Source organism: Clavelina lepadiformis, chromosome 3, assembly GCF_947623445.1.
Source record: "Clavelina lepadiformis chromosome 3, kaClaLepa1.1, whole genome shotgun sequence".
NCBI lineage: Eukaryota > Metazoa > Chordata > Ascidiacea > Aplousobranchia > Clavelinidae > Clavelina > Clavelina lepadiformis.
This window is the reverse complement of record NC_135242.1, coordinates 22,107,886-22,134,405: the sequence shown is the minus strand read 5'-3', so window position 1 is coordinate 22,134,405 and position 26,520 is coordinate 22,107,886. Positions and strand designations below refer to the sequence as shown.

Sequence of the window (26,520 nt, the reverse complement as noted above, 5' to 3'; positions counted from 1 at the left end):
GATCGCAAAAAGTAACATTTGCCGAGCTCCAGTGGGGCAATCGGTTAGCGCGCTGTACTTATAAAACAGTACCGGAGTAATGCGGAGGTTGTGAGTTCGAGCCTCACCTGGAGCAACTTTTTAGCACATTTTAATTAGTTTAAAAATCTTGGCATTTTAATGGTTTGTAATTTTTGAAAAAAAATGCTAAAATATGCCAAATATGTCAAAATAAATTGCTGGTTTCATCGCAAAAATCATCATTTGCCGAGCTCCAGTGGCGCAATCGGTTAGCGCGCCGTACTTATAAGACAGTACCGGAGTAATGCGGAGGTTGTGAGTTCGAGCCTCACCTGGAGCAACTTTTTAACACATTTTAATTAGTTTGAAAAGTCTTGGCATTTAAATGGTTTGTAATTTTTGAAAAAAAATGCTAAAATATGCCACATATGTCGAAATAAATGCTTAGTTTGATCGCAAAAATCATCATTTGCCGAGCTCCAGTGGCGCAATCGGTTAGCGCGCCGTACTTATAAGACAGTACCGGAGTAATGCGGAGGTTGTGAGTTCGAGCCTCACCTGGAGCAACTTTTTAACACATTTTAATTAGTTTGAAAAGTCTTGGCATTTAAATGGTTTGTAATTTTTGAAAAAAATTACTAAAATATGCCACATATGTCGAAATAAATGGTTAGTTTGATCGCAAAAATCATCATTTGCCGAGCTCCAGTGGCGCAATCGGTTAGCGCGCCGTACTTATAAGACAGTACCGGAGTAATGCGGAGGTTGTGAGTTCGAGCCTCACCTGGAGCAACTTTTTAACACATTTTAATTAGTTTAAAAATCTTGGCATTTAAATAGTTTGTAAACTTTGAAAAAAAATATTAAAATATGCCACATATGTCAAAATATATTGCTGGTTTCATCGCAAACAGTATCATTTGCCGAGCTACAGTGGCGCAATCGGTTAGCGCGCCGTACTTATAAGACAGTACCGGAGTAATGCGGAGGTTGTGAGTTCGAGCCTCACCTGGAGCAACTTTTCAGCACATTTTAATTAGTTTAAAAATCTTGGCATTTTAATGGTTTGTAATTTTTGAAAAGAAATGCTAAAATATGCCACATATGTCAAAATAAATTCGTGGTTTGATCGCAACAAGTATCATTTGCAGAGCTCCAGTGGCGCAATCGGTTAGCGCGCCGTACTTATAAGACAGTACCGGAGTAATGCGGAGGTTGTGAGTTCGAGCCTCACCTGGAGCAAAGTTTTAACACAATTTAATTAGTTTAAAAATCTTGGCATTTTAATGGTTTATAATTTTTGAAAAGAAATGTTAAAATATGCCACATATGTCAAAATATTTTCGTGGTTTGATCTAAAACAGTATCATTTGCCGAGCTCCAGTGGCGCAATCGGTTAGCGCGCCGTACTTATAAGGCAGTACCGGAGTAATGCGGAGGTTGTGAGTTCGAGCCTCACCTGGAGCAACTTTTCAGATCATTTTAATTAATCTAAAAATCTTGGCATTTTAATGGTTTGTAATTTTTGAAAAAAAAATACTAAAATATGCAACATATATCGAAATAAATGCTTAGTTTAATCGCAAAATTCATCATTTGCCGAGCTCCAGTGGCGCAATCTGTTAGCGCGCCGTACTTATAAGACAGTACCGGAGTAATGCTTAGGTTGTGAGTTCGAGCCTCACTTGGAGCAACTTTTTAACACATTTTAATTAGTTTAAAAATCTTGGCATTTTAATGGTTTGTAAATTTTTGAAAAAAAATGCTAAAATATGCAAAATATGAAAAAATAATTTCGTGGTTTGATCGCAAAAAGTAACATTTGCCGAGCTCCAGTGGGGCAATCGGTTAGCGCGCTGTACTTATAAAACAGTACCGGAGTAATGCGGAGGTTGTGAGTTCGAGCCTCACCTGGAGCAACTTTTTAGCACATTTTAATTAGTTTAAAAATCTTGGCATTTTAATGGTTTGTAATTTTTGAAAAAAAATGCTAAAATATGCCAAATATGTCAAAATAAATTGCTGGTTTCATCGCAAAAATCATCATTTGCCGAGCTCCAGTGGCGCAATCGGTTAGCGCGCCGTACTTATAAGACAGTACCGGAGTAATGCGGAGGTTGTGAGTTCGAGCCTCACCTGGAGCAACTTTTTAACACATTTTAATTAGTTTGAAAAGTCTTGGCATTTAAATGGTTTGTAATTTTTGAAAAAAAATGCTAAAATATGCCACATATGTCGAAATAAATGCTTAGTTTGATCGCAAAAATCATCATTTGCCGAGCTCCAGTGGCGCAATCGGTTAGCGCGCCGTACTTATAAGACAGTACCGGAGTAATGCGGAGGTTGTGAGTTCGAGCCTCACCTGGAGCAACTTTTTAACACATTTTAATTAGTTTGAAAAGTCTTGGCATTTAAATGGTTTGTAATTTTTGAAAAAAAATACTAAAATATGCCACATATGTCGAAATAAATGGTTAGTTTGATCGCAAAAATCATCATTTGCCGAGCTCCAGTGGCGCAATCGGTTAGCGCGCCGTACTTATAAGACAGTACCGGAGTAATGCGGAGGTTGTGAGTTCGAGCCTCACCTGGAGCAACTTTTTAACACATTTTAATTAGTTTAAAAATCTTGGCATTTAAATAGTTTGTAAACTTTGAAAAAAAATATTAAAATATGCCACATATGTCAAAATATATTGCTGGTTTCATCGCAAACAGTATCATTTGCCGAGCTACAGTGGCGCAATCGGTTAGCGCGCCGTACTTATAAGACAGTACCGGAGTAATGCGGAGGTTGTGAGTTCGAGCCTCACCTGGAGCAACTTTTCAGCACATTTTAATTAGTTTAAAAATCTTGGCATTTTAATGGTTTGTAATTTTTGAAAAGAAATGCTAAAATATGCCACATATGTCAAAATAAATTCGTGGTTTGATCGCAACAAGTATCATTTGCAGAGCTCCAGTGGCGCAATCGGTTAGCGCGCCGTACTTATAAGACAGTACCGGAGTAATGCGGAGGTTGTGAGTTCGAGCCTCACCTGGAGCAAAGTTTTAACACAATTTAATTAGTTTAAAAATCTTGGCATTTTAATGGTTTATAATTTTTGAAAAGAAATGTTAAAATATGCCACATATGTCAAAATATTTTCGTGGTTTGATCGCAAAAAGTATCATTTGCTGAGCTCCAGTGGCGCAATCGGTTAGCGCGCCGTACTTATAAGACAGTACCGGAGTAATGCGGAGGTTGTGAGTTCGAGCCTCACCTGGAGCAACTTTTTAACACATTTTAATTAGTTTGAAAATCTTGGCATTTTAATGGTTTGTAATTTTTGAAAAAAATGCTAAAATATGCCACATATGTCAAAATAAATGGTTAGTTTGATCGTAAAACTCATCATTTGCCGAGCTCCAGTGGCGCAATCGGTTAGCGAGTCGTACTTATAAGACAGTACCGGAGTAATGCGGAGGTTGTGAGTTCGAGCCTCACCTGGAGCAACTTTTTAGCACATTTTAATTAGTTTGAAAATCTTGGCATTTTAATGGTTTGTAATTTTTGAAAAGAAATGCTAAAATATGCAAAATATGAAAAAATAATTTCGTGGTTTGATCGCAAAAATCATCATTTGCCGAGCTCCAGTGGCGCAATCGGTTAGCGCGCCGTACTTATAAGACAGTACCGGAGTAATGCGGAGGTTGTGAGTTCGAGCCTCATCTCGAGCAAACTTTTAACAGAATTTAATTAGTTTGAAATTCTTGGCATTTTAATGGTTTGTAATTTTTGAAAAGAAATGTTAAAATATGCCACATATGTCAAAATAAAGTCGTGGTTTGATCGCAAAAAGTATCATTTGCCGAGCTCCAGTGGCGCAATCGGTTAGCGCGCCGTACTTATAAGACAGTACCGGAGTAATGCGGAGGTTGTGAGTTCGAGTCTCGCCTGGAGCAACTTTTTAACACATTTTAATTAGTTTGAAAATCTTGGCATTTAAATGGTTTGTAATTTTTGAAAAAAAATGCTAAAATATGCCACATATGTCAAAATAATTTGATCTAAAACAGTATCATTTGCCGAGCTCCAGTGGCGCAATCGGTTAGCGCGTAGTACTTATAAGACAGTACCGGAGTAATGCGGAGGTTGTGAGTTCGAGCCTCACCTGGAGCAACTTTTTAACACATTTTAATTAGTTTAAAAGTCTTGGCATTTTAATGGTTTGTAATTTTTGAAAAAAAATGCTAAAATATGCAACATATATCGAAATAAATGCTTAGTTTAATCGCAAAATTCATCATTTGCCGAGCTCCAGTGGCGCAATCTGTTAGCGCGCCGTACTTATAAGACAGTACCGGAGTAATGCGGAGGTTGTGAGTTCGAGCCTCACTTGGAGCAACTTTTTAACACATTTTAATTAGTTTAAAAATCTTGGCATTTTAATGGTTTGTAAATTTTTGAAATAAAATGCTAAAATATGCAAAATATGAAAAAATAATTTCGTGGTTTGATCGCAAAAAGTAACATTTGCCGAGCTCCAGTGGCGCAATCGGTTAGCGCGCCGTACTTATAAGACAGTACCGGAGTAATGCGGAGGTTGTGAGTTCGAGCCTCACTTGGAGCAACTTTTTAACACATTTTAATTAGTTTAAAAATCTTGGCATTTTAATGGTTTGTAAATTTTTGAAAAAAAATGCTAAAATATGCAAAATATGAAAAAATAATTTCGTGGTTTGATCGCAAAAAGTAACATTTGCCGAGCTCCAGTGGGGCAATCGGTTAGCGCGCTGTACTTATAAAACAGTACCGGAGTAATGCGGAGGTTGTGAGTTCGAGCCTCACCTGGAGCAACTTTTTAGCACATTTTAATTAGTTTAAAAATCTTGGCATTTTAATGGTTTGTAATTTTTGAAAAAAAATGCTAAAATATGCCAAATTTGTCAAAATAAATTGCTGGTTTCATCGCAAAAATCATCATTTGCCGAGCTCCAGTGGCGCAATCGGTTAGCGCGCCGTACTTATAAGACAGTACCGGAGTAATGCGGAGGTTGTGAGTTCGAGCCTCACCTGGAGCAACTTTTTAACACATTTTAATTAGTTTGAAAAGTCTTGGCATTTAAATGGTTTGTAATTTTTGAAAAAAAATGCTAAAATATGCCACATATGTCGAAATAAATGCTTAGTTTGATCGCAAAAATCATCATTTGCCGAGCTCCAGTGGCGCAATCGGTTAGCGCGCCGTACTTATAAGACAGTACCGGAGTAATGCGGAGGTTGTGAGTTCGAGCCTCACCTGGAGCAACTTTTTAACACATTTTAATTAGTTTGAAAAGTCTTGGCATTTAAATGGTTTGTAATTTTTGAAAAAAAATACTAAAATATGCCACATATGTCGAAATAAATGGTTAGTTTGATCGCAAAAATCATCATTTGCCGAGCTCCAGTGGCGCAATCGGTTAGCGCGCCGTACTTATAAGACAGTACCGGAGTAATGCGGAGGTTGTGAGTTCGAGCCTCACCTGGAGCAACTTTTTAACACATTTTAATTAGTTTAAAAATCTTGGCATTTAAATAGTTTGTAAACTTTGAAAAAAAATATTAAAATATGCCACATATGTCAAAATATATTGCTGGTTTCATCGCAAACAGTATCATTTGCCGAGCTACAGTGGCGCAATCGGTTAGCGCGCCGTACTTATAAGACAGTACCGGAGTAATGCGGAGGTTGTGAGTTCGAGCCTCACCTGGAGCAACTTTTCAGATCATTTTAATTAGTTTTAAAATCTTGGCATTTTAATGGTTTGTAATTTTTGAAAAGAAATGCTAAAATATGCCACATATGTCAAAATAAATTCGTGGTTTGATCGCAACAAGTATCATTTGCAGAGCTCCAGTGGCGCAATCGGTTAGCGCGCCGTACTTATAAGACAGTACCGGAGTAATGCGGAGGTTGTGAGTTCGAGCCTCACCTGGAGCAAAGTTTTAACACAATTTAATTAGTTTAAAAATCTTGGCATTTTAATGGTTTATAATTTTTGAAAAGAAATGTTAAAATATGCCACATATGTCAAAATATTTTCGTGGTTTGATCTAAAACAGTATCATTTGCCGAGCTCCAGTGGCGCAATCGGTTAGCGCGCCGTACTTATAAGGCAGTACCGGAGTAATGCGGAGGTTGTGAGTTCGAGCCTCACCTGGAGCAACTTTTCAGATCATTTTAATTAATCTAAAAATCTTGGCATTTTAATGGTTTGTAATTTTTGAAAAAAAAATACTAAAATATGCAACATATATCGAAATAAATGCTTAGTTTAATCGCAAAATTCATCATTTGCCGAGCTCCAGTGGCGCAATCTGTTAGCGCGCCGTACTTATAAGACAGTACCGGAGTAATGCTTAGGTTGTGAGTTCGAGCCTCACTTGGAGCAACTTTTTAACACATTTTAATTAGTTTAAAAATCTTGGCATTTTAATGGTTTGTAAATTTTTGAAAAAAAATGCTAAAATATGCAAAATATGAAAAAATAATTTCGTGGTTTGATCGCAAAAAGTAACATTTGCCGAGCTCCAGTGGGGCAATCGGTTAGCGCGCTGTACTTATAAAACAGTACCGGAGTAATGCGGAGGTTGTGAGTTCGAGCCTCACCTGGAGCAACTTTTTAGCACATTTTAATTAGTTTAAAAATCTTGGCATTTTAATGGTTTGTAATTTTTGAAAAAAAATGCTAAAATATGCCAAATATGTCAAAATAAATTGCTGGTTTCATCGCAAAAATCATCATTTGCCGAGCTCCAGTGGCGCAATCGGTTAGCGCGCCGTACTTATAAGACAGTACCGGAGTAATGCGGAGGTTGTGAGTTCGAGCCTCACCTGGAGCAACTTTTTAACACATTTTAATTAGTTTGAAAAGTCTTGGCATTTAAATGGTTTGTAATTTTTGAAAAAAAATGCTAAAATATGCCACATATGTCGAAATAAATGCTTAGTTTGATCGCAAAAATCATCATTTGCCGAGCTCCAGTGGCGCAATCGGTTAGCGCGCCGTACTTATAAGACAGTACCGGAGTAATGCGGAGGTTGTGAGTTCGAGCCTCACCTGGAGCAACTTTTTAACACATTTTAATTAGTTTGAAAAGTCTTGGCATTTAAATGGTTTGTAATTTTTGAAAAAAAATACTAAAATATGCCACATATGTCGAAATAAATGGTTAGTTTGATCGCAAAAATCATCATTTGCCGAGCTCCAGTGGCGCAATCGGTTAGCGCGCCGTACTTATAAGACAGTACCGGAGTAATGCGGAGGTTGTGAGTTCGAGCCTCACCTGGAGCAACTTTTTAACACATTTTAATTAGTTTAAAAATCTTGGCATTTAAATAGTTTGTAAACTTTGAAAAAAAATATTAAAATATGCCACATATGTCAAAATATATTGCTGGTTTCATCGCAAACAGTATCATTTGCCGAGCTACAGTGGCGCAATCGGTTAGCGCGCCGTACTTATAAGACAGTACCGGAGTAATGCGGAGGTTGTGAGTTCGAGCCTCACCTGGAGCAACTTTTCAGCACATTTTAATTAGTTTAAAAATCTTGGCATTTTAATGGTTTGTAATTTTTGAAAAGAAATGCTAAAATATGCCACATATGTCAAAATAAATTCGTGGTTTGATCGCAACAAGTATCATTTGCAGAGCTCCAGTGGCGCAATCGGTTAGCGCGCCGTACTTATAAGACAGTACCGGAGTAATGCGGAGGTTGTGAGTTCGAGCCTCACCTGGAGCAAAGTTTTAACACAATTTAATTAGTTTAAAAATCTTGGCATTTTAATGGTTTATAATTTTTGAAAAGAAATGTTAAAATATGCCACATATGTCAAAATATTTTCGTGGTTTGATCGCAAAAAGTATCATTTGCTGAGCTCCAGTGGCGCAATCGGTTAGCGCGCCGTACTTATAAGACAGTACCGGAGTAATGCGGAGGTTGTGAGTTCGAGCCTCACCTGGAGCAACTTTTTAACACATTTTAATTAGTTTGAAAATCTTGGCATTTTAATGGTTTGTAATTTTTGAAAAAAATGCTAAAATATGCCACATATGTCAAAATAAATGGTTAGTTTGATCGTAAAACTCATCATTTGCCGAGCTCCAGTGGCGCAATCGGTTAGCGAGTCGTACTTATAAGACAGTACCGGAGTAATGCGGAGGTTGTGAGTTCGAGCCTCACCTGGAGCAACTTTTTAGCACATTTTAATTAGTTTGAAAATCTTGGCATTTTAATGGTTTGTAATTTTTGAAAAGAAATGCTAAAATATGCAAAATATGAAAAAATAATTTCGTGGTTTGATCGCAAAAATCATCATTTGCCGAGCTCCAGTGGCGCAATCGGTTAGCGCGCCGTACTTATAAGACAGTACCGGAGTAATGCGGAGGTTGTGAGTTCGAGCCTCATCTCGAGCAAACTTTTAACAGAATTTAATTAGTTTGAAATTCTTGGCATTTTAATGGTTTGTAATTTTTGAAAAGAAATGTTAAAATATGCCACATATGTCAAAATAAAGTCGTGGTTTGATCGCAAAAAGTATCATTTGCCGAGCTCCAGTGGCGCAATCGGTTAGCGCGCCGTACTTATAAGACAGTACCGGAGTAATGCGGAGGTTGTGAGTTCGAGTCTCGCCTGGAGCAACTTTTTAACACATTTTAATTAGTTTGAAAATCTTGGCATTTAAATGGTTTGTAATTTTTGAAAAAAAATGCTAAAATATGCCACATATGTCAAAATAATTTGATCTAAAACAGTATCATTTGCCGAGCTCCAGTGGCGCAATCGGTTAGCGCGTAGTACTTATAAGACAGTACCGGAGTAATGCGGAGGTTGTGAGTTCGAGCCTCACCTGGAGCAACTTTTTAACACATTTTAATTAGTTTAAAAGTCTTGGCATTTTAATGGTTTGTAATTTTTGAAAAAAAATGCTAAAATATGCAACATATATCGAAATAAATGCTTAGTTTAATCGCAAAATTCATCATTTGCCGAGCTCCAGTGGCGCAATCTGTTAGCGCGCCGTACTTATAAGACAGTACCGGAGTAATGCGGAGGTTGTGAGTTCGAGCCTCACTTGGAGCAACTTTTTAACACATTTTAATTAGTTTAAAAATCTTGGCATTTTAATGGTTTGTAAATTTTTGAAAAAAAATGCTAAAATATGCAAAATATGAAAAAATAATTTCGTGGTTTGATCGCAAAAAGTAACATTTGCCGAGCTCCAGTGGCGCAATCGGTTAGCGCGCCGTACTTATAAGACAGTACCGGAGTAATGCGGAGGTTGTGAGTTCGAGCCTCACCTGGAGCAACTTTTTAGCACATTTTAATTAGTTTGAAAATCTTGGCATTTTAATGGTTTGTAAATTTTGCAAAAAAATGCTAAAATATGCCAAATATGTCAAAATAAATTGCTGGTTTCATCGCAAAAATCATCATTTGCCGAGCTCCAGTGGCGCAATCGGTTAGCGCGCCGTACTTATAAGACAGTACCGGAGTAATGCGGAGGTTGTGAGTTCGAGCCTCACCTGGAGCAACTTTTCAGCACATTTTAATTAGTTTAAAAATCTTGGCATTTTAATGGTTTGTATTTTTGGAAAAAAATACTAAAATATGCCAAATATGTCAAAATAAATTGCTGGTTTGATCGCAAAAAGTATAATTTGCCGAGCTCCAGTGGTGCAATCGGTTAGCGCGCCGTACTTATAAGACAGTACCGGAGTAATGCGGAGGTTGTGAGTTCGAGCCTCACCTGGAGCAACTTTTTAACACATTTTAATTAGTTTAAAAATCTTGGCATTTTAATGGTTTGTAATTTTTGCAAAAAAATGCTAAAATATGCCGGAGTAGACCCGATCCCGTTCGATCTCGGAAGTTAAAAGCAACCTCGTGGAAATCTGGTTGAATGTTTTGGGTTAGCCACCCATTACGCAGGCTTATATTGTTAAATATTTGCACCTGAGTGCTTTGAATCATCGAAAGTTATGGCAGAAAATAAACCCGTTTCTTATTCGGACAAAGTTAAGAAGAAGTTAAGACCTATGGAGTATGCAAGGCCAAATTGCCTAACGTTTAGAGTATCTTATAGTACCAAAAGGGAAGATCTTTGGAAAATTTTTGAAAAGATTAACTTTTCTTTAAAATTACTCGTTGGCCTAGTGGAGAAGAAAGGTGGCAATATCGATATTACCTGCAAGTCGAGAGAGCATGTTCTGGATTTACATGAAAAACTTCTTAATCTTGAAGAAATTCGGTAGCTAAAGCTGTATGAACCGGATAAGGTATATGTTCATATATCTTGGATTCCTACACCATTTCCTATTGAAGCCTTGAAATCATTCTTAGAAGAAAATCATGGTAAAATCATTAAATGTTTCCCAAAAAAAGATGCAAAGGCTTTGTTCAGTGGTGTTTATATTATGGAAATAGCTAAAGATGAACTGGATCAAACACCAATACCAAGCTATTTAAATATTCTTGGGGAAGAACTACTAGTCAAATACCATGGACAGTTGGCAACATGCCAGTACTGCAACAAACCAGGACACAAACACATCAACTGTCCTGCCAAAAATAACTCTGAATACCCCCCACTGGAAAAGAACAATCAGCCAAACCCCAGAAGAGGTATGGATTATTATAGAAACCCCCTCACTAGACACCAATCACCTGGCCACACTCACAATGAAGAAAACCATAAAAATTCTATAATGAACACAAACAAGGACAATACTGAAGATGGAAAGAACAATGACAGCAATGAACCTGATACAGCAACCACAAAGAAAGGGGAAGAACAACCTAGGGACTGGTTTGACATGACAGAAAACAATCTAACAGAAGTACATATGAATGAAGACAACTCAATAGAAAAGAATACTGAGAGGAGGAGTGACAGGAAAAGATCCTCTCCAGATGAGGCATCTGAGGAGCCCTGCACAAAGGTTAGCCATAATGATAATACATACATAGTCAAATGTCTAACATGTAACAATGAAGAACATATCTTGGATGAGTGCAGGAAATGGCAATGTAGTAAATGCCCTGAAGATTATATAGTAATAAATACCTGTAATGACAGAATTAAACAGATAATTCCAGAAGGAAACATGCATGACTTTCCTTGTGATGTGTGTCAATGTGAATTAAAATACCTATCTTGCTGTAAAGCACACACTCATGTATCAGAGTATGGTAAGAACTTTGTTGAATGTGCAACCTGTAATGCTTCATTGTGTGAGTGTTTATGTAAGAGCTACAACCTAATACCCCCTATTAGAACACAAGGCAAATGTGTGAACACAGAATGCAATTTGTGTGTTATACATTGTGACTGTGAAGAGGTGGTTTGTAAGGCCATAAGCCCCTCTCAATCATACTTTTGTAATTGTGGCTATAAATACACATGTGAGAGTATTGAAGGGATTAAAGATTATATTTAAATAGTAATTATTGTATTCGTTTTTTCCGGATTTAGATACCTTACGTTATCGTTTATTATGTTTCTTCTACGTATTCTCAGTCTTAATTGTAATGGATTGCGAAAGCAAGACAAACGCGCCTTCGTTTATGACTTGCTACGCACCAAAAACGTTGACGTTGCCTTGTTACAAGAAACGCACTCTAGCCCGGGGGACGAAATACAGTGGACAAAAGAATGGGGTAAGCGTGCGCTGTGGAATTCAGGAAACACGCAATCAAGAGGCCTGGCTATACTAATAAATAACAAGCATATAGAGGTTAAAAGCGTAAATTTTGACAATTTTGGGAGAGTATTAGCCACGGATATTAGTGTTTTTGGCGAAAGTATGCATATTGTAAACGTTTACGCACCAGTACGCGGAAGTGGCAACGAATGCAACACGCAAGATCGGTTTTATGACGGCATATATCCTTATGTGCACAGTAAATTACCAACACTGTTGGCGGGGGATTTCAACTGCGTCGACGACCGACAAAAAGATCGCAATAACTTTATGGCGCACCAAGTTAAACGGTATGAGTCGAAGTCCCTGAAGGATTTGTGCGAAACCTACGGATTGAAAGACCTCTATAGAATATCACGACCGAACGGAAAAGATTTTACTTAGCATGGCAACGAAGCGCACTCAAGGCTGGACCGCTTTTACGGTTCAGACGAGCTCACGCACATTAATCATGTCATTGAACCTTGCGCTGTAAGTGATCACGATGCGATTCACGTTGATATCAAATTAAACATTTCCAGAAACTACGGCAATGGCTACTGGAAAAACAATGTCACCGTTTACGAAAATGAAGACCTTACTCAAGAATTAAAAGAAAGCTGGCATGATTATAAAAATCTGCAAGTTCTTTACAAAAATAAACTCGATTGGTGGATTGATACAAAGTACCGAATAAAAGAACTGGTGCAGAAACACTCGAAGCGAATTCACCAAAAAAAGAATCAGCGAGAACACGAATTAAACGCAAGCCTCAATGATTTGCGCCAAGACTTAAATGAAGGCAAAAAAGTCATGACAGAGTTTCGCAAAACAAAAGCCGAACTAATTACTATCCACAAAGAAAAACGAAAGAAAATTAGAATAATTGCTCATGCAAATGAACTTGACTACGGAGATCGCCCGACAAAGTTTTTCTACCGCAAGCTGAAAGAACATCATAGAGCGACCTACATCGAGTCGCTGCGCACAAATCAAAACATTGAAGCAAACACGCCGAAAGAAAAACTAGACGTTGCGACTGATTTTTATAAAACCTTATACTCGAAACAAAAACTTGACAAACGGAGACAAAGCGCGTTCCTACAGGATATTGAACAAAAAATAGATAGAGACACCACAGAGACCTTAGATCTAGAAGTAACTAAGGACGAGATGCTTTTCGCCGTTAAATCCATGAAAACTGGTAAAACACCGGGGCGCGATGGCTTAAGCATAGAATTCTACAAAACGTTTTGGAGCCTTGTAGGCGACACGCTGATTGAAGTAGCGAAAGAGTTTTTTGCTGAATCACAACCACCCGCCGAGTTGACTCGGGGATTGATAACTCTGATATTTAAGAAAGGCGAACGGACTGATATAAAAAATTATCGACCGATAACATTACTGAATGTCGAATATAAAATATTTAGCAAAATGATGACGTTACGATTGAAAAGCTTAGTACCAAAACTTATCAATGACACGCAGTTTGCTGTGTGTGGCAGAGATATAAACGATGGAACAGCGCTGCTTAGAGACTGTATTGAATATATTAAAAACAGAAACACCGATGGATACATTGTATCTCTTGACATCTACAAAGCATTTGACTGCGTCGACCATGAATTCTTGGTTGAAATTCTGAAAAAATTCGGGTTTGGTGAAATTTTTACGAAAATGATTACAACTACGCTGATAAATAATCAAACATGTGTAATGATAAATGGGCACATAGGGGCAGATTTTCGCGTCGAACGCGGTTTACGACAAGGAGATCCATTAAGCTTGTATTTGTTTCTGTTAGCAATGGAGCCGGTTATAATAGCTTTAAACAAGAATACAGCTATACAAGGTTTACATCTACCAGCTTCAGGCGGTAAGGTTGTGAAAACTATTGCATACGCTGATGATACAACCTTGGTGCTCCAAGATGAACAATCGGTGTCACAGGCCTTTGTTGTATTAGGTGAATACCTTACAGCGACGGGAATAAAAGTGAACTTCAGTAAAGTAACGGCTTTGAAACTAGGTGGGAAGCAAAGCAAAAACTCTCAGCTTCTCACGCTTTCCTGGGTCGATTCGATAAATGTTTTAAACGTTCCTTATGGTAAACCTCAGGCAATTACTGATTGGCTCGAAAATAAGGTGCGTAGCATGCGTTTGAAGGTATCGAATTTCTCAAAATTTAGATCGACGTATGATGGAAAATCGCTCATTGTAAAAACACTATTATTGCCCATTTTTGTGTATGGTTCTAGAGTGTATGATCTTGCGCTTCAGCAACGCCGAAATGTACGCAAAATTGTTGAAAATTATGTTTTTAGCACTGGTGCAAGATTAAACATGGAAACGATAAGTAAAACCAGGGAAAACGGTGGATACGACTTTATCGACATTCCATTGTATTTAGATATCTTGAAGTTAAAAGTTGTTAAAAAAACATTACAACGCTCGAAAGCAAAATAACAGCATACACTTACCGCTGTATTTCCTTGAATATTACATTGGCTTTACTTTGTGTAAAATGCTGGCAATGCCTGTAAATAATTCTGTGCTGCATGCTTCACAACCCACGTCATATTATAGCAACGTAGTTGATATCTTGAAACGTTACAGCATTACCATAGATGAAATTGCTGAAAAGACAACCAAACAAATTTACAGGAGAATTGTAAACGAGAGAAATGCACAAGTACTAGTACCTATGTTCCCCATAAATATGCAAAACATGTGGACTGGCATTCACAATAAGGTACTACCAAATTATTTAAAAACTTTTGGTTACAAGATGGTATGGAATGTGCTACCCTTATGTATTAATGAGCGCATAGCACGTATACAAAAAACATCAAGATGCCCATTATGTGACCTTCATGATGAAGATGTATATCATTTGTTTTATGATTGTGTATGTATACAACCCATATGGGATTATGTAAACGTGGTAATATTTAACATCAGTGGTGTTTTGATGCCGAAAGTTTCTCCACAAATGTGTATTGCCTTGGACTTGAGTTCACTAAAACAACTTTGTGTTTGCGAAACCAATTTGAATGCAACAATATTATTGTTAAGCATTTCAAGGTACTGCATATGGCTATCTAGGAACAAAGTGATTTTCGAACAAGAACCGTTTCTCTATCAAGAGGTGATAAACAGAATAAAAGCCATGTCAAAAGCGCGCAATAGCGCAGAGAAAAGTCGCCAGACAAGTGTTCACAACACAGTAACACAAACCCTTTGGAATAATATGTGCTCAAATTAATTTCGATTGTGACAGTATCAAAAGAAGTATTTATGTACAAAAGTGTGTTGCATATCGAATAGTGTTTTCGTGTATTGATCGTGCATTGTCGTGTTAAAACCCATAAAAGGGTTAAAAAAAAAAAAAAAAAGACAGTACCGGAGTAATACGGAAATTGTTAGTTCGAGCCTCACCTGGAGCAACTTTTTAACACATTTTAATTAGTTTAAAAGTCTTGGCATTTTAATGGTTTGTAATTTTTGAAAAAAAATACTAAAATATGTCAAAATAAACTACTCGTTAGATCGCAAAAAACATCATTTTCCGAGCTCCAGTGGCGCAATCGGTTAGCGCGCCGTACTTATAAGACAGTACCGGAGTAATGCGGAGGTTGTGAGTTCGAGCCTCACCTGGAGCAACTTTTTAACACATTTTAATTAGTTTGAAAATCTTGGCATTTTAATGGTTTGTAATTTTTGAAAAGAAATGCTAAAATATGCCACATATGTCAAAATAAATTCGTGGTTTGATCGCAAAAAGTATCATTTGCCGAGCTCCAGTGGCGCAATCGGTTAGCGCGCCGTACTTATAAGACAGTACCGGAGTAATGCGGAGGTTGTGAGTTCGAGCCTCACCTGGAGCAACTTTTTAACACATTTTAATTAGTTTGAAAATTTTGGCATTTTAATGGTTTGTAATTTTTGAAAAAAAATGCTAAAATATGCCAAATATGTCGAAATAAATGGTTAGTTTGATCGCAAAAATCATCATTTGCCGAGCTCCAGTGGCGCAATCGGTTAGCGCGTCGTATATACTTATAAGACAGTACCGGAGTAATGCGGAGGTTGTGAATTCGAGCCTCACCTGGAGCAACTTTTCAGATCATTTTAATTAATCTAAAAATCTTGGCATTTTAATGGTTTGTAATTTTTGAAAAAAAAATACTAAAATATGTCAAAATAAAATCGTGGTTTGATCGCAAAAAGTATCATTTACCGAGCTCCAGTGGCGCAATCGGTTAGCGCGCCGTACTTATAAGACAGTACCGGAGTAATGCGGAGGTTGTGAGTTCGAGCCTCACCTGGAGCAAATTTTCAGCACATTTTAATTAGTTTAAAAGTCTTGGCATTTTAATGGTTTGTAATTTTTGAAAAAAAATACTAAAATATGCCACATATGTCGAAATAAATGCTTAGTTTGATCGCAAAAATCATCATTTGCCGAGCTCCAGTGGCGCAATCGGTTAACGCGCCGTACTTATAAGACAGTACCGGAGTAATGCGGAGGTTGTGAGTTCGAGCCTCACCTGGAGCAACTTTTTAACACAATTTAATTAGTTTGAAAGTCTTGGCATTTAAATGGTTTGTAATTTTTGAAAAAAAATGCTGAAATATGCAAAATATGAAAAAATAATTTCGTGGTTTGATCGCAAAAAGTATCATTTGCCGAGCTCCAGTGGCGCAATCGGTGTTCGCGCTGTACTTATAAGACAGTACCGGAGTAATGCGGAGGTTGTGAGTTCGAGCCTCACCTGGAGTAAATTTTCAGCACATTTTAATTAGTTAAAAAATTTTGGCATTTTAATGGTTTGTAAATTTTTGAAAAAAATACTAAAATATGCCAAATATGTCAAAATAAAATCGTGGTTTGATCGCAAAAAGTATCATTTGTCGAGCTCCAGTGGCGCAATCGGTTAGCGCGCCGTACTTATAAGACAGTACCGGAGTAATGCGGAGGTTGTGAGTTCGAGCCTCACCTGGAGCATTTTTAGCGCGGTTAAAATAGTTTAAGGATGATGGCGTTTCCATGGCTTGCAAATTCTTGCAAAGAGCACGACTAAATGTGGCACACAATAAAACTTCCAATGTCAAAAGTCTTCATAGATCCTTTAGTTTAGGGTGTAGAGGCCAAGGTCCGCTAAAACTTCATTCAGTTTTTGGTAGGCTACTACATTCTGACTCGCACAGATAAAAGTAAGTATAGAGCAATTATAATTGCTCCTCAGCTGGAGTAATTTAAACTCGTTTCAAATATTTAAAAAGGAGGTGTTCTTTTCAAGTAAATTTGAAATTCTTGCAAAAACCATACTTAACTTTGCCGAAAAAAACTTCCAAAGTCAAAAGTCTTGATAGAATCTTGCGCAACGGAATATTTTACGTAACCTAATCGCTTACAATTTCAAACACGCACTGGCGTACAAGACTATTGTTTTGTTCTTACGTGTCATAACAAAAAGAAACTAAAACAAGTGGAGGTGTCCTTCACATATTGCCGATATCATATTTATCCCGGATCGAATTTCGAGACCTTCTTTTCAGAATATCAACGGATTGCACTCTGGACATTTTTGTTGTTTACTCTTCTTCATTCGAGGTTGGAACAAAACGTTTTGTACTTACCGTATGTCCACATCCGCATTTCTGTTTAATATGATCAGACGAGTTTCAAATATACAGTAGCAAACATTAAAACAACTGAAAGCCCAGATACCAGTGAGGAATTTGTTCAGTTTTTAGCACCATAGTTTAACTATAGCATAGAGAAAGGTAAACATAATCCAACAAAAGATAAACATATAGCAGCTGAAATACATTACAATTTATTTTCGATTCTAATGAATACATGAACAGTTAAACTTATAATAAATCTGATTTTTGTCGACAATCTTAACGGAAACATTCATCAAAATGGCAGCGAGGGATCTATAGTTGCTTTCTCTTTATATTTAATTCAACTGGCTTAAATAAATGGAACAAAATGAAAGTCCAAACCTTCACGATCTACCCTCCTACGAACTAGCTGCTACAACTACTTCATTTTCGGAGACGCATCCGAAACCAGCAGGTGATCCAGGAACCTGTGAAGCAACTTCCCCAGTAGAAGTGCAGCAAGTGCTGTTACAGACGGTGGTATCATTTGGGACCACACCTATCCAAGTGACGTGTAACAGCTGTCATAACACTGTTTATACCAACGTAGATACTTTCATGAAAAGTTCCGCCATTCTTCTGACCGTCCTTTTGTGCTGTATTGGAGGTTTGCTGTGTTGTTGGATACCTTTTGTGTTAGACAGTAGCTACACGACTAGGCACACTTGCCCTGTTTGCAAGGCAACGCTTGGATTATACAATCCGTAACTTTTAATGCGGAACGGAAGGATTTATTCAATATGCATGTTTCGACAATTGGACACCACATATACTTGCAATGGCAAAGAGCAATAGATAAAGCACCATATTAACTCTGCCAAGGCTGTCACGTTTTTTCATGATTGTTTGTTTTCTGCACATTTTCTTGTTTGTACATTACCGCCATAAAACTGCCAACTGCCATAAAACTAAGATATTTTCTCCGGGAATAAATAAATAAAAATAGCAAATTGTCAATAATCACTATTATTTAAAATGCAAATATTTGCCTGTCTAGCTTATAAGAAAGCACAAATTATAGTAATCGCTTTGTCATGCTTATGGAAATACTTTACTTACTTCAACGCTTCTGACAAATGTTTCGGTCAGATTCGTATTTCACTTCCTGCAAATGGATAAAGTTGGTATTCTGGTTTTATCATTTTTCTTTGGCGCCTCATTTTTATCGTCGTTGTGAAACATTACTATACATCAACTTAAATTCGACTTCAATTTCACACTGTCTAATATCATGTTTTTCAGTCTACAGAAGATTAGAACGCGAAGCCTTACTAACAAAACCAAAAAAATCTAAATATTATTGATAAATATACAATATAAATCAGCAAGCTTAAGAAAATGAGCCCCAGTTTTTATTTAACATCTTTGCCTGATTTTTTGACTGTGTATTGTTTAACCCTGCGAACTATTTATGATATTTTCGTCTTATCTTTTTGAGTGTCATACCGCTTTATTATCGTTGTGTTTGGACTTCAATTACTGTCCTATCGTACTGGTACTGCGCCACCTTTGGTACAAGCATACCACGATCCTTGTGTAAAACACGTTTTCTAATTAATCACTTACCATTAATATACTGTACGTTGTACATTTAGTAGTCTTATGCTATGAAGAAGGACTATAACGTAAGATCCGAAGTACGTTAGTTTTCAATACAATATTAATATTCCTGCACTTGTTGTCATTATTGATACGAAAACTGACTCAAAAGTGCGTATAAATACCTGGAAAGCTTTTTTATGACAACTCAACACAAACTGTGATTGCATCTTTACAGTTGTCGGAGGTCCGTGCCAACTCTACCATTACTGGACGTCGTGGACGAGTAAAGACACACCAGAAGAAGCTGGTGATTTTGAGCCAAGAGGATACGTGTGTGGGGGAGCAAAACCGATAGCCATACAAGTGCGCCGTATAGTGGACAGAGCTGTATATGATTCGACGAACAACTTGGTAAAAATCTCAGTTGACAGCGGTTTCTTCTGTTTCAATGCGGAACGGCCTGCAGAAAACTGGAGATGTGATGACTTTGAAGTGAGCTACTGTTGCCCTCTTTTTCTCCTACCTCGAGAAGCTTCGTAAAACATCGATGATTGAGAGTAGAGAGATCACTGCCTTTTGTTACGCTTTACTACCGTAACTGTAAAGACAATGTAGACACCTATCACAGCTCAATTTTGGACACTTGGAGTAAACTATTTGTTCCATTACAACTTAAACAATTATTTAATCAACATTTTAAAGTTTCTCTGGCAACTTCCTTTCAAGACTTTATCACAAATTCTCTCTCTGCTTGACTTCTAACAACCCAAGTCCTACTTGTGATACCCTTCAATACGCTTAGAGTGAAAAGCCGTTTTTACATCAAACCAAGAAAAATAAAATGTTTGTATCAAATAAAAATATAATTTTTCAAACAAAAAAACACAGTGAACTAACAAAAATAGAAAAATCTCTCAAGAACAACATTACTGCTCACATTAACCAGTATAAAAAATTTAGCTTAAGTATGCAAAATCTAACGCAATGTACACAAAATACAAGGTGAGAAATTGTGATAAACTTTGGATTAAATGGCAGTGAAAAAGCGCTTATAAAATATATACATTGTATGATGATACTTGTAACATTTCCATATTTCAATTGTATGTTGACAAAATAGTTGGTGAGGATAACTTAGGTTTGTATTTCTTTAAATAAGACTCCGACTGCATTTTTGAAATCATTAATCTCAACTTCAAGAGCACAAACATTCTGGAGTACTTCAGTCAGATATTTTAACTAGAAAAATGATATTTTCATCAGATTAAGAGTAAGCCGACTACTGCCTGTAAACATACTCGGATTAATTTCTCGCTGAAGGTTCTTACCTTTACTTCAACTTTTTTGTTTGTCTCTTGATGCTTGAGCAGAAGCCTTTGTTCAATTTGTTGGCTCATTTCATCAACCTTGAACAATCAGGAATTTGTTAACGTTTACAAAAATAAATAAATAATAAATAAATTAAAATTAAGCAAAAATAAATTTACACTAATCCCAAACAATATATTTATATAAACCAGCGCACGAAAAATGACCATAAACAGAAACGTAATCTTAGAATTATATGTCAAGAAGCATTACACTTTTTAATATTTAATAAGTTATGGTATTTTTAAGCAAAAGAAACCCGCAGGTGACTTCAGATTATAGCACCTAGCAACATACCATTTCCTTCATCCGGTTTCGAAATTCTTCAACCATGTGCTTGTCTGCCTCCCTCTTTTCTTCCAGTTCGTGCATTAAAGTTTCAACTTTCTTCATTACAACATCTTGAGTTCCACCGGATTCTGTATTTACAAAAGTTAGTTTGTTCAAAAACATTACAAACCAGAAGTGAAAATTTCGTTGGATTTGTCAGTTATGGCTTAATGGGTACATTTCACTAATATCTGACTCAAGAAAGATTTATTTGATGCACATATTTTAACGTTTGAAATTAGAAAAGTGAAAAAAGACTGCCCTAAATTCAAATGTATGTCACGAAAGTAATGCAACAAAACATCAATTGAAATCAGGATGATTTGTGTTGATGAAAATCACTACCATATCAACGTATATACACATTTGTTATGCAAAAAATTCAAACAAACTCACTATGATGTAAACAATCTAAAGAAAAGTTTAAATAAAATACATCTTAACCTGCTTCGTGAGTTGAAGAGACCGGTGTGCCTGCACCAGCATCACCACAGCCATCAATCAATTTTTTCTCTTTGCTGATAACCTAAGTCAAAATATAAATCACAGGATTACACTGGCGCAAAAAATTGTTTGATTATAGCTTCTTTTCACATGTATATATACCTTAATTACTTCAACTAACAAGACCTTATTTTGTTATTATACAATACATGCATAACTGTGTTTTTATCTTGAGGAAGAGTACATAACATAAGCATGTTCTGTATCTACGAAAATTGCTTTAACAAAAGGAGTTTGGTATGATTCATTCATAGAGCATGGTTGAAAATCTTTATCTTCAGATTGAAAAAAGTTGTAGGCCAATGTTAAATTAGTGTTTCCTTTTTCTATAGGAAGATCGCTTTTCTCCCAGAGTGCAACACCATTTCGGCCAAAAAATATGGAGTGTGCTCCTGCGATACCATGCAGTCTGGCACACATGATAACCGTAGGATACGTTTCAACTACTTTATATCAGATTACCCAAACTGTAAAAAATTCTCATTTTGGTTTCTGCATCACGCCACATTCTTACATTTCAGACATTACCGGTAGGCCTAGGCCAGCGGTTCTTAAACTTTTTTGAGCGCGACCCAAATCTGAGTTTCATGATCACCTCACGACCCAAACCTATGTCGCGACCCATTTTAATGTCCTATAGACCTATATTATATTATATTAACCTATGTCGCGACCCACCTATGTCACTATGTCGCGACCCATTTTCTGACCCTCCGCGACCCATGTTTGGGTCGCGACCCATACTTTAAGAACCCCTGGCCTAGGCCTATACTTACCGGGACTGGTTTCATTTGTGTATCTTCAGCAGTGTTCTCCTTTTTATCTGTTTCTTTTGACATTTTGAGATTAATCTAGAGTTTGAATTCAAACTTTAAAGAAAAACAGCTGTCTAAACTGTAATATACTGTACCGATATTCCTCACTAAACCCCTAGAAATTAAATCCTTAAATTTAAGACTTTCACCAGTCACACAAACCATTAACAACGGATTTAAGTGATCAGAAATTCCGCCACACATTAGTAGGCTTGTGACGTGAATAAATTTGGCACTTTACATAAATTTTGGAAGGTTGTGGTGCAGCCAATCAACAATTTCTTCAATTAAGCTAAAATAGATACTCTTTTAGTTTAAGTAGAACAGTAGAAAGCAAATGGACGCAATTCACCATATTTGTTTTAAAAAATTTCGTGAAATAAAGAACACAGCTTGGAAACGCATTTTGGGATAAAGACGTATGACGCTGTTTGACTAAACTGCATAACGAAATTTGCACAATGTTATTGATTTGGCAACGCTAATAATTGCTGATACTAACGATTTTTGCGCGCCATGCTTGCCAATGTTATTTGAGGTCAAGTTTTCGCGCTATATACGCCACAAGGATGGCCGCCGACAACTGGCGAAAAAGTGTGTGGCGCCTCGTAGTAAATGTTGTTCAAAGCAAGCAAACAGCTGTGCTGCAGGCCGCAATAGGCCGAGCGTAGGCCAGTTCAATTTGTTGTTCAGTCCAGTTATTAATTTGCTCCGACATACAAGGCTACGTCACTTTATCAGCAAGGTGTTTAGTATCTGCAGCAGTGCAGTGTTGGCGACTGTCAGACTGTATCGTGTCGTGTCCTGTCGTATATTTGTTCGCTATTAACCTAACTGTGTTGATATGTCTGTAATGTTGCGTAGGATAAGCCTATTTCGGGTCTCGTGTAGAAGTGCACAGCCCGATGACGTCATACTTTGAGCAGTTGGGGTGTATAATACAAATGCATTCTCTGTTTGTGCACTTCTGCATTAGACCCCCTATTTCAGTATTTACCACTTATGCAAGCGTGTTGACATTTTTGTATATTCCAGTATTCTAAGAATAGAACTTATGGACCAAGACACTTCGGATCTCTTATTTTTGTACTCTCTTATCTGTGTCGCGTATTGAGGTGTTATTACGTCTTAACATCTCTAGCCTAATACATCAACCTACATTCTCATTCAGGCCTTTACACCACTGCGTTAGTGCCTTGGGAGTGCAGGAGTAAACGAGGCTCAGCACAGAAATGCTTAGGTTGCTATAAGATTTTACGCTAGGTGAATGGTGATTGCTAACATTCCAAAGAGTCCCGATTAATCTACAGCACAAGTCTTAGCCTAGTCTTCCATCAGCCATACAATTGAGAAGTTTTACAAAAGATAATCACAATGACCTTGAATCTGGAAAAGATTGTGAAAACTGACAGGTATGGCATTTTTTGGTTTCAAAGTATAAATTTTTAAACAGGCTGAAATGGCGTTTAAACTGGATTATAATGCTTGTATCCCTCACTGGCAACCTGTATGGAAAGTTTGTATGATACACTGGATATCTCCGGCGTGGTAAACGAGCAAATATTGATACGCCGCTGGTGTAAATATCAGCCTCAATCTTTCTGAGGTGGCGTCATAAAATCATGTCACAAGAAACAGCCATACTACAAAGATTGCAAACGCAGTGAAATTTCTTTAGTTTCATCTCTTGTCAGTGGCACAAATAAGCAGGGCGAAGCCAACGTCCTTAGAATTAGCTTCATTTAATGAAATAGGAATTAGTTTCGGTGGAAAATGATTATTGTTTTAATACTGGAGAGGCATAAAATAGAGGCCTTGATAATTGTTTGTTTATTTATTATACCTTGACCTTCAAACACATTAAAATGCGTTGTTTATTTATGATAAAATGGCGTGAAGATGAAAAAGTACAGCGAGCACTTTGTTGAGTCACGTTTGTACAGGTGCTACACTTTCCATTATGGCTTGTATTCGATACCCACCTATTTCAATAGCCTCTTGGTATATTACAGTGTGAGTAAGTTCATTACCATGTTTTTTTATATAAAGGATTACTACTGGAGCTCAGACGATATCATCGTTTATTCTCTTTCTCTATTTTCCGATTGGAGTTATCTTGGCGGCATTTCGAATTTGTTTAACCATCAACTTCTTGTGTGCGCAAATATTATTTAATTTGCTATGTTTCCGCGACAATATGATTCGAAGGTACGTTTTATGCAGAGCTGTAGACTTAATAAAATACTGAATTATTGCCAAATTAATTAAGCGTACATACAAATTAAGCTGATTAATTATCTTTTATCATGATAAAATGTGGTCCTGAAAAGTTATGAAACCCTTTCAAGAATCAACCGTAAACATACATAAATACCAAAGATATTTTATATAATTTCCTTTTACAGGGCTTTCGAAAGATTATATTTCGCTGTTTTGGGAATTGTGCATGTACAGCCTAACATGAAATTGCACCAAAGACACTGTATGCTGGTTGCAAATAAATTGACTAATATTGATGGTGTTTTCCTTAGCATTTTGTGCAATTGCAGTTATGTAAGTCATATCACGCAAAAGTAGAAAATTACCCTAACATTAACATTTTAACAACTGGTTTGCATTCTGAATCTTTTAAACAGGTGGAGTCCCTTCACACATTATACAGCAGCCTAGCATGTTGAAAAAATGAAGAAGTTTGTACAAAATAAGTGTTTATTATGAGGTTTGAATGGAATTGTTTGTTGTAGGCTTGTAATGAGAAGCACACGAGTGTGTTGAGATGGTTGCTTCGAATAGTAAATCTACATGAGAATCCGGAACAGCGAATGTCACTTCTAGAAACTGGCAATACTTCATTACTTGTGCAACCGGAATCATATCCAACATGTGGCGCCGCATTACTGAAATTCAGGTCTCTGAAGACTTTCATGTTTTGCCTTTGAATTATGTTGTAATGCGTATATATTCGTATTCGCAACATTAACTTAAGCGTCAGTACTTAAATAGCTAGTATATTTTACAGAAGCGGTCTGTTTGATAATGAAAAGCAGATTCAACCAATGACAATTAAGCTGAAAAGACCCTTTCCGATATCAGGGGTTTGTTTGTTATTTCATATTTTGCTTACAGAAACAGGAAAAACTATTCAATTTTATGTCCTTGAAAATGCTTACTCTGTTAAGAAGATTTTTTTGTGATTTCAGGGCACATTGGGCAGTAGTTGGGTGCAAGACTTGCTGTGGACGTATTTCTGTCCTTTATCAGTTTACGAGGTCAAAGTTCATCCAGTTATTTGTAAAGAATCTGAAGAAGCTGCTGATTTGTTTAGAGATCGAGTAAGAAAGGTAAACGAATGGTACAATAATACTATGGTTGTCATCATGTATAATAATCATCAAATATAAGGCACAACTGGGGAATCAGAACTTTATTATCTGCCGACGTTTCATTAACCCGGTTAACCTGAATGGGTTGATGAAACGACAGCAGACAATAAAGTTCTGTTTTCTGTTATGTGGCGTACCTTTGATGAGTACTGGACATAGTTAAGGTTTTGTAAGAGATTTCACACTTGCTATTTTTTGTTGGACATTTTTAGCACCTTGATAGGCGCAACTTACTCAGTTCGTTTTATTTAGAGTATGTCACAAGCTCTTGGTATCCCATGTTCAAATTATGATGCTTCTGATGTTGAAGAGTTAATAAAGCGGAAAAAGTTTGAATCACGTCGCCCGCAGCAACATTTGGAAAGTCGACAAGGTAATCAGTTAGCGTCTGTGCATGAACCATCCATGCGCCATGTTTCAAGCAAACTCACAGTGGTTCTCAATCTTGTGTAGAATCTGCAATAAATCCTAGGACAAAGATGATGGCAAAACAAGTGAAAGATATTCTTCCACACGTGCCACTACCCATCATTCTTAGTGACCTTGGTATGTGAACAGCATTCTATAGTACATAGTCATTTTACCACTTCCTCTTAATCTCTCGTTTGTTTCGCTTAACAGTGAAGACAAAATCGGTAGATGTCACAGTTGCCAACATCCTAGAGGGAGTGGTCAAATTTGTTCCAGAGACCAGCATATCTTCTCCATCAACCAGTCAAGTTGTTACAAAACAGGTAAAGTTCCTGTAGACTTGTGTCTTTGTATTTCATTTTTTCAAAGTTTGTAGCCATGGGTATGATACACGGGACTGATCAGAAAACTAGTATGTCACCCTTTTCTTAGCAGCCGTCTCCTTCCAAGGGGGCTGGTTTCAGTCGGAATGCTGGTGAGCGTCACATGACCTTGCAAGAGAAGAAAGAAGCCTTTCTGAATAAGGCACGCGAAAATTACTTAAAAAAACATGGACTTCAATAAATGCTACTGTGTGTGGTTTTAAAGTTGCAATAATGTGGGGAACCTTTTATATCTGTTTTAGCCGTCATTAAATGTGATGTGGTGTGCAAAGCTGTTGAAGACAACATGTGAGATTGTCAAGGGAAGTTACTTAAGTATATATTAGCTGTCTCAGACATGGAAAACTTCTGCTGATCTGATATCTTCCTGCTGTGGTTAAATCATTAGCGAATACACTTT

The 26,520-nt window shown here is 37.1% G+C and overlaps 2 protein-coding genes and 47 non-coding genes across 50 annotated transcripts; 48 read left to right on the top strand and 1 right to left on the bottom strand.

Moving 5' to 3' along the window:
• Positions 1-25: 25 nt before the first annotated feature.
• Positions 26-115, top strand: Trnai-uau (transfer RNA isoleucine (anticodon UAU)). Its single transcript is given in 2 exon segments — positions 26-63; positions 80-115. It is a non-coding gene; the product is annotated as a tRNA-Ile (tRNA).
• Positions 116-250: 135 nt separating this feature from the next.
• Positions 251-340, top strand: Trnai-uau (transfer RNA isoleucine (anticodon UAU)). Its single transcript is given in 2 exon segments — positions 251-288; positions 305-340. It is a non-coding gene; the product is annotated as a tRNA-Ile (tRNA).
• Positions 341-476: 136 nt separating this feature from the next.
• Positions 477-566, top strand: Trnai-uau (transfer RNA isoleucine (anticodon UAU)). Its single transcript is given in 2 exon segments — positions 477-514; positions 531-566. It is a non-coding gene; the product is annotated as a tRNA-Ile (tRNA).
• A 136-nt stretch (positions 567-702) lies between these two features.
• Trnai-uau (transfer RNA isoleucine (anticodon UAU)) lies at positions 703-792 on the top strand. Its single transcript is given in 2 exon segments — positions 703-740; positions 757-792. It is a non-coding gene; the product is annotated as a tRNA-Ile (tRNA).
• Positions 793-927: 135 nt separating this feature from the next.
• Positions 928-1,017, top strand: Trnai-uau (transfer RNA isoleucine (anticodon UAU)). Its single transcript is given in 2 exon segments — positions 928-965; positions 982-1,017. It is a non-coding gene; the product is annotated as a tRNA-Ile (tRNA).
• Positions 1,018-1,152: 135 nt separating this feature from the next.
• Trnai-uau (transfer RNA isoleucine (anticodon UAU)) lies at positions 1,153-1,242 on the top strand. The gene is given in 2 exon segments: positions 1,153-1,190; positions 1,207-1,242. It is a non-coding gene; the product is annotated as a tRNA-Ile (tRNA).
• A 135-nt stretch (positions 1,243-1,377) lies between these two features.
• Positions 1,378-1,467, top strand: Trnai-uau (transfer RNA isoleucine (anticodon UAU)). Its single transcript is given in 2 exon segments — positions 1,378-1,415; positions 1,432-1,467. It is a non-coding gene; the product is annotated as a tRNA-Ile (tRNA).
• A 362-nt stretch (positions 1,468-1,829) lies between these two features.
• Trnai-uau (transfer RNA isoleucine (anticodon UAU)) lies at positions 1,830-1,919 on the top strand. Its single transcript is given in 2 exon segments — positions 1,830-1,867; positions 1,884-1,919. It is a non-coding gene; the product is annotated as a tRNA-Ile (tRNA).
• A 135-nt stretch (positions 1,920-2,054) lies between these two features.
• On the top strand, positions 2,055-2,144 carry Trnai-uau (transfer RNA isoleucine (anticodon UAU)). The gene is given in 2 exon segments: positions 2,055-2,092; positions 2,109-2,144. It is a non-coding gene; the product is annotated as a tRNA-Ile (tRNA).
• Positions 2,145-2,280: 136 nt separating this feature from the next.
• On the top strand, positions 2,281-2,370 carry Trnai-uau (transfer RNA isoleucine (anticodon UAU)). The gene is given in 2 exon segments: positions 2,281-2,318; positions 2,335-2,370. It is a non-coding gene; the product is annotated as a tRNA-Ile (tRNA).
• A 136-nt stretch (positions 2,371-2,506) lies between these two features.
• Positions 2,507-2,596, top strand: Trnai-uau (transfer RNA isoleucine (anticodon UAU)). Its single transcript is given in 2 exon segments — positions 2,507-2,544; positions 2,561-2,596. It is a non-coding gene; the product is annotated as a tRNA-Ile (tRNA).
• A 135-nt stretch (positions 2,597-2,731) lies between these two features.
• Positions 2,732-2,821, top strand: Trnai-uau (transfer RNA isoleucine (anticodon UAU)). The gene is given in 2 exon segments: positions 2,732-2,769; positions 2,786-2,821. It is a non-coding gene; the product is annotated as a tRNA-Ile (tRNA).
• A 135-nt stretch (positions 2,822-2,956) lies between these two features.
• Trnai-uau (transfer RNA isoleucine (anticodon UAU)) lies at positions 2,957-3,046 on the top strand. Its single transcript is given in 2 exon segments — positions 2,957-2,994; positions 3,011-3,046. It is a non-coding gene; the product is annotated as a tRNA-Ile (tRNA).
• A 135-nt stretch (positions 3,047-3,181) lies between these two features.
• Trnai-uau (transfer RNA isoleucine (anticodon UAU)) lies at positions 3,182-3,271 on the top strand. Its single transcript is given in 2 exon segments — positions 3,182-3,219; positions 3,236-3,271. It is a non-coding gene; the product is annotated as a tRNA-Ile (tRNA).
• Positions 3,272-3,405: 134 nt separating this feature from the next.
• Trnai-uau (transfer RNA isoleucine (anticodon UAU)) lies at positions 3,406-3,495 on the top strand. The gene is given in 2 exon segments: positions 3,406-3,443; positions 3,460-3,495. It is a non-coding gene; the product is annotated as a tRNA-Ile (tRNA).
• Positions 3,496-3,630: 135 nt separating this feature from the next.
• Trnai-uau (transfer RNA isoleucine (anticodon UAU)) lies at positions 3,631-3,720 on the top strand. Its single transcript is given in 2 exon segments — positions 3,631-3,668; positions 3,685-3,720. It is a non-coding gene; the product is annotated as a tRNA-Ile (tRNA).
• Positions 3,721-3,855: 135 nt separating this feature from the next.
• Positions 3,856-3,945, top strand: Trnai-uau (transfer RNA isoleucine (anticodon UAU)). Its single transcript is given in 2 exon segments — positions 3,856-3,893; positions 3,910-3,945. It is a non-coding gene; the product is annotated as a tRNA-Ile (tRNA).
• Positions 3,946-4,072: 127 nt separating this feature from the next.
• On the top strand, positions 4,073-4,162 carry Trnai-uau (transfer RNA isoleucine (anticodon UAU)). The gene is given in 2 exon segments: positions 4,073-4,110; positions 4,127-4,162. It is a non-coding gene; the product is annotated as a tRNA-Ile (tRNA).
• A 135-nt stretch (positions 4,163-4,297) lies between these two features.
• Positions 4,298-4,387, top strand: Trnai-uau (transfer RNA isoleucine (anticodon UAU)). Its single transcript is given in 2 exon segments — positions 4,298-4,335; positions 4,352-4,387. It is a non-coding gene; the product is annotated as a tRNA-Ile (tRNA).
• Positions 4,388-4,523: 136 nt separating this feature from the next.
• On the top strand, positions 4,524-4,613 carry Trnai-uau (transfer RNA isoleucine (anticodon UAU)). Its single transcript is given in 2 exon segments — positions 4,524-4,561; positions 4,578-4,613. It is a non-coding gene; the product is annotated as a tRNA-Ile (tRNA).
• Positions 4,614-4,749: 136 nt separating this feature from the next.
• Positions 4,750-4,839, top strand: Trnai-uau (transfer RNA isoleucine (anticodon UAU)). Its single transcript is given in 2 exon segments — positions 4,750-4,787; positions 4,804-4,839. It is a non-coding gene; the product is annotated as a tRNA-Ile (tRNA).
• Positions 4,840-4,974: 135 nt separating this feature from the next.
• On the top strand, positions 4,975-5,064 carry Trnai-uau (transfer RNA isoleucine (anticodon UAU)). Its single transcript is given in 2 exon segments — positions 4,975-5,012; positions 5,029-5,064. It is a non-coding gene; the product is annotated as a tRNA-Ile (tRNA).
• A 136-nt stretch (positions 5,065-5,200) lies between these two features.
• Trnai-uau (transfer RNA isoleucine (anticodon UAU)) lies at positions 5,201-5,290 on the top strand. The gene is given in 2 exon segments: positions 5,201-5,238; positions 5,255-5,290. It is a non-coding gene; the product is annotated as a tRNA-Ile (tRNA).
• Positions 5,291-5,426: 136 nt separating this feature from the next.
• On the top strand, positions 5,427-5,516 carry Trnai-uau (transfer RNA isoleucine (anticodon UAU)). Its single transcript is given in 2 exon segments — positions 5,427-5,464; positions 5,481-5,516. It is a non-coding gene; the product is annotated as a tRNA-Ile (tRNA).
• Positions 5,517-5,651: 135 nt separating this feature from the next.
• Trnai-uau (transfer RNA isoleucine (anticodon UAU)) lies at positions 5,652-5,741 on the top strand. Its single transcript is given in 2 exon segments — positions 5,652-5,689; positions 5,706-5,741. It is a non-coding gene; the product is annotated as a tRNA-Ile (tRNA).
• A 135-nt stretch (positions 5,742-5,876) lies between these two features.
• Trnai-uau (transfer RNA isoleucine (anticodon UAU)) lies at positions 5,877-5,966 on the top strand. The gene is given in 2 exon segments: positions 5,877-5,914; positions 5,931-5,966. It is a non-coding gene; the product is annotated as a tRNA-Ile (tRNA).
• Positions 5,967-6,101: 135 nt separating this feature from the next.
• Trnai-uau (transfer RNA isoleucine (anticodon UAU)) lies at positions 6,102-6,191 on the top strand. The gene is given in 2 exon segments: positions 6,102-6,139; positions 6,156-6,191. It is a non-coding gene; the product is annotated as a tRNA-Ile (tRNA).
• A 362-nt stretch (positions 6,192-6,553) lies between these two features.
• Positions 6,554-6,643, top strand: Trnai-uau (transfer RNA isoleucine (anticodon UAU)). Its single transcript is given in 2 exon segments — positions 6,554-6,591; positions 6,608-6,643. It is a non-coding gene; the product is annotated as a tRNA-Ile (tRNA).
• A 135-nt stretch (positions 6,644-6,778) lies between these two features.
• Positions 6,779-6,868, top strand: Trnai-uau (transfer RNA isoleucine (anticodon UAU)). Its single transcript is given in 2 exon segments — positions 6,779-6,816; positions 6,833-6,868. It is a non-coding gene; the product is annotated as a tRNA-Ile (tRNA).
• A 136-nt stretch (positions 6,869-7,004) lies between these two features.
• On the top strand, positions 7,005-7,094 carry Trnai-uau (transfer RNA isoleucine (anticodon UAU)). Its single transcript is given in 2 exon segments — positions 7,005-7,042; positions 7,059-7,094. It is a non-coding gene; the product is annotated as a tRNA-Ile (tRNA).
• A 136-nt stretch (positions 7,095-7,230) lies between these two features.
• Positions 7,231-7,320, top strand: Trnai-uau (transfer RNA isoleucine (anticodon UAU)). The gene is given in 2 exon segments: positions 7,231-7,268; positions 7,285-7,320. It is a non-coding gene; the product is annotated as a tRNA-Ile (tRNA).
• Positions 7,321-7,455: 135 nt separating this feature from the next.
• Trnai-uau (transfer RNA isoleucine (anticodon UAU)) lies at positions 7,456-7,545 on the top strand. The gene is given in 2 exon segments: positions 7,456-7,493; positions 7,510-7,545. It is a non-coding gene; the product is annotated as a tRNA-Ile (tRNA).
• Positions 7,546-7,680: 135 nt separating this feature from the next.
• Positions 7,681-7,770, top strand: Trnai-uau (transfer RNA isoleucine (anticodon UAU)). The gene is given in 2 exon segments: positions 7,681-7,718; positions 7,735-7,770. It is a non-coding gene; the product is annotated as a tRNA-Ile (tRNA).
• A 135-nt stretch (positions 7,771-7,905) lies between these two features.
• On the top strand, positions 7,906-7,995 carry Trnai-uau (transfer RNA isoleucine (anticodon UAU)). The gene is given in 2 exon segments: positions 7,906-7,943; positions 7,960-7,995. It is a non-coding gene; the product is annotated as a tRNA-Ile (tRNA).
• A 134-nt stretch (positions 7,996-8,129) lies between these two features.
• Positions 8,130-8,219, top strand: Trnai-uau (transfer RNA isoleucine (anticodon UAU)). The gene is given in 2 exon segments: positions 8,130-8,167; positions 8,184-8,219. It is a non-coding gene; the product is annotated as a tRNA-Ile (tRNA).
• A 135-nt stretch (positions 8,220-8,354) lies between these two features.
• Trnai-uau (transfer RNA isoleucine (anticodon UAU)) lies at positions 8,355-8,444 on the top strand. The gene is given in 2 exon segments: positions 8,355-8,392; positions 8,409-8,444. It is a non-coding gene; the product is annotated as a tRNA-Ile (tRNA).
• A 135-nt stretch (positions 8,445-8,579) lies between these two features.
• Positions 8,580-8,669, top strand: Trnai-uau (transfer RNA isoleucine (anticodon UAU)). Its single transcript is given in 2 exon segments — positions 8,580-8,617; positions 8,634-8,669. It is a non-coding gene; the product is annotated as a tRNA-Ile (tRNA).
• Positions 8,670-8,796: 127 nt separating this feature from the next.
• On the top strand, positions 8,797-8,886 carry Trnai-uau (transfer RNA isoleucine (anticodon UAU)). The gene is given in 2 exon segments: positions 8,797-8,834; positions 8,851-8,886. It is a non-coding gene; the product is annotated as a tRNA-Ile (tRNA).
• Positions 8,887-9,021: 135 nt separating this feature from the next.
• Trnai-uau (transfer RNA isoleucine (anticodon UAU)) lies at positions 9,022-9,111 on the top strand. Its single transcript is given in 2 exon segments — positions 9,022-9,059; positions 9,076-9,111. It is a non-coding gene; the product is annotated as a tRNA-Ile (tRNA).
• Positions 9,112-9,247: 136 nt separating this feature from the next.
• Trnai-uau (transfer RNA isoleucine (anticodon UAU)) lies at positions 9,248-9,337 on the top strand. Its single transcript is given in 2 exon segments — positions 9,248-9,285; positions 9,302-9,337. It is a non-coding gene; the product is annotated as a tRNA-Ile (tRNA).
• Positions 9,338-9,472: 135 nt separating this feature from the next.
• Positions 9,473-9,562, top strand: Trnai-uau (transfer RNA isoleucine (anticodon UAU)). The gene is given in 2 exon segments: positions 9,473-9,510; positions 9,527-9,562. It is a non-coding gene; the product is annotated as a tRNA-Ile (tRNA).
• Positions 9,563-9,696: 134 nt separating this feature from the next.
• Trnai-uau (transfer RNA isoleucine (anticodon UAU)) lies at positions 9,697-9,786 on the top strand. The gene is given in 2 exon segments: positions 9,697-9,734; positions 9,751-9,786. It is a non-coding gene; the product is annotated as a tRNA-Ile (tRNA).
• A 5,497-nt stretch (positions 9,787-15,283) lies between these two features.
• On the top strand, positions 15,284-15,373 carry Trnai-uau (transfer RNA isoleucine (anticodon UAU)). Its single transcript is given in 2 exon segments — positions 15,284-15,321; positions 15,338-15,373. It is a non-coding gene; the product is annotated as a tRNA-Ile (tRNA).
• A 135-nt stretch (positions 15,374-15,508) lies between these two features.
• On the top strand, positions 15,509-15,598 carry Trnai-uau (transfer RNA isoleucine (anticodon UAU)). Its single transcript is given in 2 exon segments — positions 15,509-15,546; positions 15,563-15,598. It is a non-coding gene; the product is annotated as a tRNA-Ile (tRNA).
• A 356-nt stretch (positions 15,599-15,954) lies between these two features.
• Positions 15,955-16,044, top strand: Trnai-uau (transfer RNA isoleucine (anticodon UAU)). The gene is given in 2 exon segments: positions 15,955-15,992; positions 16,009-16,044. It is a non-coding gene; the product is annotated as a tRNA-Ile (tRNA).
• Positions 16,045-16,179: 135 nt separating this feature from the next.
• Positions 16,180-16,269, top strand: Trnai-uau (transfer RNA isoleucine (anticodon UAU)). Its single transcript is given in 2 exon segments — positions 16,180-16,217; positions 16,234-16,269. It is a non-coding gene; the product is annotated as a tRNA-Ile (tRNA).
• Positions 16,270-16,629: 360 nt separating this feature from the next.
• Trnai-uau (transfer RNA isoleucine (anticodon UAU)) lies at positions 16,630-16,719 on the top strand. The gene is given in 2 exon segments: positions 16,630-16,667; positions 16,684-16,719. It is a non-coding gene; the product is annotated as a tRNA-Ile (tRNA).
• Positions 16,720-19,768: 3,049 nt separating this feature from the next.
• Positions 19,769-22,134, bottom strand: LOC143450639 (uncharacterized). Its single transcript, XM_076951270.1, has 5 exons — positions 21,905-22,134; positions 21,069-21,150; positions 20,592-20,713; positions 20,255-20,332; positions 19,769-20,165 (listed from the first exon to the last, which is right to left on the bottom strand). The coding sequence occupies exons 1-5, from the start codon at positions 21,965-21,967 to the stop codon at positions 20,061-20,063; spliced, it is 450 nt and encodes a 149-aa protein (XP_076807385.1). The 5' UTR covers positions 21,968-22,134; the 3' UTR covers positions 19,769-20,060.
• A 583-nt stretch (positions 22,135-22,717) lies between these two features.
• On the top strand, positions 22,718-26,421 carry LOC143448846 (lipid droplet-regulating VLDL assembly factor AUP1-like). 2 transcript variants are annotated; one of them, XM_076948761.1, is made up of 10 exons: positions 22,718-23,355; positions 23,993-24,151; positions 24,349-24,496; positions 24,688-24,851; positions 24,963-25,038; positions 25,144-25,284; positions 25,579-25,699; positions 25,780-25,872; positions 25,948-26,060; positions 26,170-26,421. In XM_076948761.1, exons 1-10 carry the CDS (start codon positions 23,318-23,320, stop codon positions 26,299-26,301), a joined length of 1,185 nt encoding a protein of 394 aa, XP_076804876.1. In that variant the 5' UTR covers positions 22,718-23,317; the 3' UTR covers positions 26,302-26,421. The 2 variants fall into 2 exon arrangements, with proteins under 2 accessions (XP_076804876.1, XP_076804877.1); XM_076948762.1 differs by having other exon boundaries at positions 22,728-23,355; positions 26,173-26,421.
• Positions 26,422-26,520: the final 99 nt, after the last annotated feature.

Coding starts and splice junctions, on each gene's coding strand:
- LOC143450639 (XM_076951270.1), bottom strand. CDS start 21,967: ATGTCAAAAGAAACAGATAAAAAGGAGAACACTGCTGAAGATACACAA. Junction 20,714..21,068: donor CTCTTCAACTCACGAAGCAG/GTTAAGATGTAT, acceptor TTGTAAATACAG/AATCCGGTGGAACTCAAGAT. Junction 20,166..20,254: donor ACAAAAAAGTTGAAGTAAAG/GTAAGAACCTTC, acceptor TCATTTTTCTAG/TTAAAATATCTGACTGAAGT.
- LOC143448846 (XM_076948761.1), top strand. CDS start 23,318: ATGACCTTGAATCTGGAAAAGATTGTGAAAACTGACAG. Junction 23,356..23,992: donor AAGATTGTGAAAACTGACAG/GTATGGCATTTT, acceptor TTTTATATAAAG/GATTACTACTGGAGCTCAGA. Junction 24,497..24,687: donor TTTTGTGCAATTGCAGTTAT/GTAAGTCATATC, acceptor TGTTTGTTGTAG/GCTTGTAATGAGAAGCACAC.